The sequence below is a fragment of the Tinamus guttatus genome, unplaced genomic scaffold, assembly GCF_059628265.1.
Source record: "Tinamus guttatus ecotype Peru unplaced genomic scaffold, ASM5962826v1 Tinamus_guttatus_pri_ptg001272l, whole genome shotgun sequence".
Classification (NCBI taxonomy): Eukaryota; Metazoa; Chordata; class Aves; order Tinamiformes; family Tinamidae; genus Tinamus; species Tinamus guttatus.
The window spans coordinates 879,033-885,096 of NW_028289806.1; the positions used below are offsets into that span (position 1 = coordinate 879,033).

Sequence of the window (6,064 nt, forward strand, 5' to 3'; positions counted from 1 at the left end):
TGAGCCGTAAAGTACTGCAGCAATAAGAGGTTTTGGTAACCTTGAAACCCAGTTTATGCTCTGTCCAGTTGGGAACAGGCCAGTTCTCTGACTGATGTCTGGCAAGAGGTGCAAAGTCCTGTTCTGAAATTCCACATTATCGATAGGGGAAAGTTTGGATGGAATCTGGAACTGAGGAACTGCTCAAGGTTTGCATCTCTTTCATTAGAGGAAACAAGGACTTTGGAGCTGGACGGTAGCGTTAGTGACGTGTTGTTCAGTGTATTTTTAGTCAGAGCACTTCTGTAAATGTGAGGGTATCTAGCTAATCTCGGTGTTTCACATCACTGATGTAAGCGATGCTGTTGGTTGCTGTAAGCACTTTCCTACTTTTTTCCATACTACATTGCTTGTGTTCAGTACTTTACCTTGAGATACCTCTTGGGTACAGAGTTGTGCCTTTCTATCAAAAGGCAAAAAAGTTCCAATTCCTGGGTTTCAGAAAAATAAAGATTTCTAGCAAGACATGCTAATAGGTTGGAGAAAAACTCCCTTCCACTCCACTCTTTCAAAGCAGAGGAAGACTAAAATGCCTCTCTATCTTTAGATTCCCTGTTACCTGCAAACCAGCCAAGCGTTATTTGCAAAACCTGGCATCATGCCCTCTACTGTCTACGTTTCCAAAACTATTGGAACAAGGTGGAAGTGATGTGGATAAGATGAAACACTCCATTTGAAAAGTCTTTGGTTGCCCTGAAATTCCTCTGGGATACACAGCATAAAATAAGCCAACAAAATCCCACCCATTGGGGCCAAATTTCTGTCTCTAGTTTGATGGATCTGAGCCTGGCCCCATGCGTGTTGTGTGATTTAGGTTCTTCTGGCCTGCTCTAAGGAGATACAACCTTTCTCCTCATACATACCCAGGTTCTTTCAAAAGAGGTTAAAGATCAAGTGGCCTCATCGTCAGAGCCATTGCACGGATTTTGTTAAGCAACTTGCTATCTTCAGATAGAAATTTAAGTCCTCTAACTCTTCTCGTTTTTCCTAAGTTGTCAACCACAGATGCAGTTTGGGGCTCGCTTTTTGAATTTCCATAACCATGGTCCCATCCAGACTTGTCCGTGAGTTATGGGCTGTTGAACTGGAGCCGTTCCGGCTTCCTGAGCTGCAGCAGCCCCTGCACGTCCCCAGACTCCCTGTGCGCCCGGGTCATAGGATGCAGCAATCTTCTTTGGGACATGAAACTAAATTGCTTCTAAATGACAGGATTGGCACAGCCCTGCTTTTTTATTTAAACTTCTGAATGGTGCCGCATGTCCACATGGTTGTTTGTTGCTAAACTTTATATAATGTGTGATTTCAGATTGGCTTGAAATATATCTATCTCACTACATGTAGCAGTACATTATATGTAATGTTAGTATTTCTGCTTGAATCCTTGATATTGCAATGGAATTCCTACTTTATTAAATGTATTTGATATGCTAGTTACTGTGTAAAATTTAACTTTCTTTTATGGTTGTGCTCTTCCTTTTTACAGGCCGCTAGATACAGGTAGTTTCTGACAATTACTGATCTATGTTTGTATTGCTGATGTACTTAGGGGGTATGTAAAAATCATTTTAACAAAAGAAATAGATATTTAAAATTTAATACTAACTATATGGGAAAAGGGTCCATCGTGGAAACATAGTTTATCTTTGGATTCAATGTTTGTCTTTGGTTTTACAAAGTAGCTTGTATTTTAAGTATTTTCTACATAATATGGTAAAAATGTAGAACAATTGCAATGCATCAATAAAAAGGGTTAATTTTCTGTACTCTATTCATTTGGTCACTTGGTCTGTTAAAGGGGATGGGAAAAGGGTTTTTGACTTATCTGGGGTGAAACATGAGCAGCAGCTGCCAGTTTGTGCTGCTCAGAGTCAGCATAGGCTCCAGACAAACTGCTTCCAGCGAGATGGCGCTGGCGGCTCAGGAGGCAAACGGGCGTCAGGGCTATCCTGCGTTCACAAAAATAAGAATTTCTTTGCCAGTTTTGCTATGTCCATAAGCCTGTCTGCCTCCGCACGTCGACGTGGGTGCTTCAGGCCCCATTGGAGCTGCTCCCAAGGCATGATCCAGAGCGCTGCCCTCCTGGACACCCCGCGGGCAGCAGCCTCGTGCGTAGTGTGGCCCAGGGGCAGCAGGCACCGTAGGTGCCACGTGTTCGGCCAGCACCGCTGCCGGCGTGGCCCAGACCGGGGAAAGCAGGGCCTGGCTCTGTCCTGGGACTGGCGGACACCCTGCAGCGCTGGCCCGGGCCCTGGCCCTGCCCGTGCCCCTGGGGTGCTGCCCTCGCCATGCCATGCGCTACCCTTGCCCAGCTGTGCCACCCACCCCTCACGGTGCCCCACACCACCCACGGTTCTGCCGCGCTCCGAGGCCGAAGGAGTTAAGGGGCCCGAGGCCAGGCGCCTGGGGAGGGAGCAGCCTGCCCTCCCCTCTCTTCCCATCTGGATCCAATAAGGGCTGGAGAGGCCGGAGCATTCCTGAGCGCTGAGCTGGAAGTGCTGCGCCCGCCTGCCCACTCCCACCCGACGGCCATGGGGCCCTGGTGCTGCTGCCTGCTGCTCCTGGCGCTGCTGCCCGCCGTCCCCCATGCCCAGCAGCAGCAGTTCATGGAGTATATGGAGCGTCGCCTCGCACTCCTCGAGGTAGGTGCCCATGTCAGGTGCTGCCCTGGGCCAAGGTGGGTCAGGAGGTCGCCGAGCACGATGGGAGCAGAGCAGGGACCGGGCCGCCTGGTCCCAACTCACTGGGGAGCATAGCGGGTGCAGGAGCACCACGGGCACAGGAACATTGCAAGTACGGGCTTATCGTGGGTGCAGGAGTGTTGCAAGCGCAGGGGCTTTGTGGGCATGGGAACATGGCAAGTGCGGGTTCATAGCAAGTGTGGAAACATGGCAGGAGCATCATGGGCATGGGAAAAATCACAAGTATGGGAGCATCATAGGTGCAGGAGCACAACAGGATGGTGCTCAGGCACCACCGTGGATGATGATGAGACACAGGTGCTTGTGGGCAGCTGCGGTCCACAGGACACTGTGCGGAGCAGGAGCACCGTGTGGCCCCATCCCAGGGACCTATATGTCCCCTGGGTGCACAGGAGCGGATCTCGCAGTGGCATGACCAGAGCAGCCGCTACTCCACGGAGCTGCGGGACTTCAAGAACCAGATGTTGGGGATGCTGGAGGCAGCAGAGAAGGAGCGGGAGGCGCTGCGGGCAGAGGCGGAGAGCGCAGCTGTGCGTGTGGACCGCCTGGAGCGTGAGGTGGACTACCTGGAGACCCAGAACCCCGCACCGCCCTGCGTGGAGGTGGACGAGACCCTCCTGGAGAAGCAGGTGGCCACAGCCAAGCAGCGGAAGAATGAGAAGTATGCCAAGGTGACAGGTAAGCGGCCACGAAGCACTAGCGCAGGGTGGGATGTGGGACTCTCTGGCACGCATGCGGTACTGACTGCTGGGCAGAGGCGTTTTGGGGTGTCTCCAGCCCAAACCCCACGGTCTCGTGAACTTCAGAGCCCTGGGCAGCTTCTCCTATTCCTTGCCCGCACACAGTTTGCATGAGCTTGCACGACTGGGGCACGCAGGGCGGCAGGGGTGGCAGGGCCACATTCCCCCACACTCACAGCTGCCGGTGCACACAGACTGCAGTGACACCATCGCTAGCGTGCGGTCCATGAAGATCCTGAAGCGCTTTGGCAGCGCCATGGGGCTCTGGAGCAAGGACATGGCAGGTACCTCCGAGAAGATCTATGTCTTTGACGGCACTGCAAACGACACCGTGTACGTCTTCCCTCGCATGCGGGAGTTCACCCTCTTCTCGGCCACACGCAAGGCCGCCCGCATCAAGCTACCCTACCCCTGGGTGGGCACCGGGCACCTGGTCTACAGCGGGCACCTCTACTACATCCGCCAGCAAGGCCCCTTCCAGGTGATCAAGTTCAACCTGGCGAACAAGACGGTGGTGGACAGCTCGGTGTTTCCGGCCGAGGAGCAGGTGCCCGTGTTCGGACTCTCCCCTTCCACCTACATCGAGGTGGCAGCAGATGAGGAGGGGCTCTGGGCCATCTATGCCACCAAGGAGAATGAGAAGAACATCTGCCTGGCCAAGCTGGACCCCGACTCACTGGACATCGAACAGATGTGGGACACACCATGCCCACGGGAGAACGCCGAGGGTGCCTTTGTGGTGTGTGGGACACTGCATGTGGTTTACAACACGCGGCTGCCCAGCCGCTCCCGTGTCCAGTGTGTCTTCGACGTCAGTGGCACTTTGGCTGCCGAGGATGCCGCCCTGGTCTATTTCCCCAAGCGCTATGGCTCCCACTCGGGCATGAAGTACCACCCACGCGAGCGGCAGCTCTACGCCTGGGATGATGGCTACCAGATCATCTACCGCATGGAGATGAAGAAAAAGACGGAGGTCTGAGCAGCACCGCGGGAGCAGTGCAGACTGAGAGAGGAGTGGAAGCCTCCGGGGCTGGCACAATAAAGGATTTCTGCCTGCCGTGGCCTGGTCCCGTCTCCTGCCCATGTCCTGGTGGGTCCGCGATAGGGCTGGGCTGGGTCAGCATCGGAGATTTGGGTTTGGGGACAGTCTGGGGTGGGTCAGGATCTGGGCTTGGGACCATGGGCTCCTGCTTGGTGCTGGCATACTTTGCATTTTGCATGTGCAAAACTGAAAGCAGAAACCAAAACCACTTCATCAAGGTGATGGCACCGTGCAAGGCTGCCCATTATTCTGGGGTTCAGGGTCCTCCCCACACCCCAGCCAGAGCAAGAAGCCCTGGGAAGAGGGACTCCCACATCTGGAGCTCGGACCAGGCACAGCAGCTTCCTGCTGCAGATATCCCACAACCTGGGGATACACAACTGTGGGAATGGTGATTATTGCAGAAAATTGATGCCGTTTCCACAGAGGCAGGGTCAAAACAAACAGAAATCATCATTTTTTTCAGCTCTGCTGAAATGGGTGAGTGTGGTGCTGGCTCACTGGTTGCCCCACTAAACCCGGTTCATTACTGCTCTTCCTCTGTCCCTTGCAGTAGCAAAACCCCTCTTCTTCATTTTGCTGTGGGGAGCAATGTGTGATAGCCAGTGGGAGATGAGCAGCAAGCCGCTCACTTTGTGCCGTGAACAAACCAAAAATTGTCTGCATATCTGATGCCTGGGCCATGGTTCTGCATTTTATTCCAATGCAGGTCACTTTTGGCTCCAGCTGTTCCCAAGGCAACAGAACCTGTGCTGGGATGCACTGACCCAGCCCGAGGGCTTCCTCACCCCTTATGATCCATATTTTTCATTGTCATCTCTGCCAGTCTCTTGAAATAGGCATGCTGTAAATGCCACATTTTAACTCCAGATGACACGGAGCACAAGGTTTATAACTATATTTGCGTGACTAACACACTGTTTTAAACTATAGCTGTAGAATTGTAAAAGGTAATTACAAAACACCACTGGGGAAAATGCAGGGGAAAAAACAGTTTCTGGGGCTCTCGTGGTCCTGGGCATGTTCTCGGGCAGCATCGGCTCCCCAAGGCCTCTCCACTTATCCCAGAGCCTGGAGCACATTGACCTTGTCCAAAAAGCAGCTGACATTTTCTTTTCTTTGCAAAACGAAGCCTGAATGAGTCCAGGGAAGTTGCAGTATGAGGAGACCTGGAACTGCTGGAGTAAAGCAGGAGAAAGAGGAATAGAGAGCAAGGTTGCCTCCGGGGGAGAGGTTGGTGCGCTGTTCCCTGTGCTGCTTGTCTCCTATGGAGCAGGGGCAGCCAAGGTGAACGGACCGAGCATCGAGGTGTGCACAGGGTGGGTGTTTGGTCACTGGTCTCACAAGAAATACATGTTAATGGGAGGTTTTGGAAGGAATATGCACACACACGCACCAGAAGTCTGGCGCTGGCAACACCCTTCTCCCAGGTTTCCCTGGGATTGTTGCAGCCACCTCCATGGACTTACCACATGCCTGGAGGGCCACCATGCCCATCGTGTTCCTCCCATCTTAACCCTTCTCTTGGGATGTTGCTGGCTGTG

General features: G+C 53.1%; 1 protein-coding gene across 1 annotated transcript; it reads left to right on the plus strand.

The window, feature by feature from the left end:
• The first annotated feature begins 2,559 nt into the window (after positions 1-2,559).
• On the plus strand, positions 2,560-4,536 carry OLFML3 (olfactomedin like 3). The gene is made up of 3 exons (XM_010216816.2): positions 2,560-2,678; positions 3,131-3,416; positions 3,673-4,536. The coding sequence occupies exons 1-3, from the start codon at positions 2,568-2,570 to the stop codon at positions 4,455-4,457; spliced, it is 1,182 nt and encodes a 393-aa protein (XP_010215118.2). The 5' UTR covers positions 2,560-2,567; the 3' UTR covers positions 4,458-4,536.
• The last annotated feature ends 1,528 nt before the right edge of the window (positions 4,537-6,064 follow it).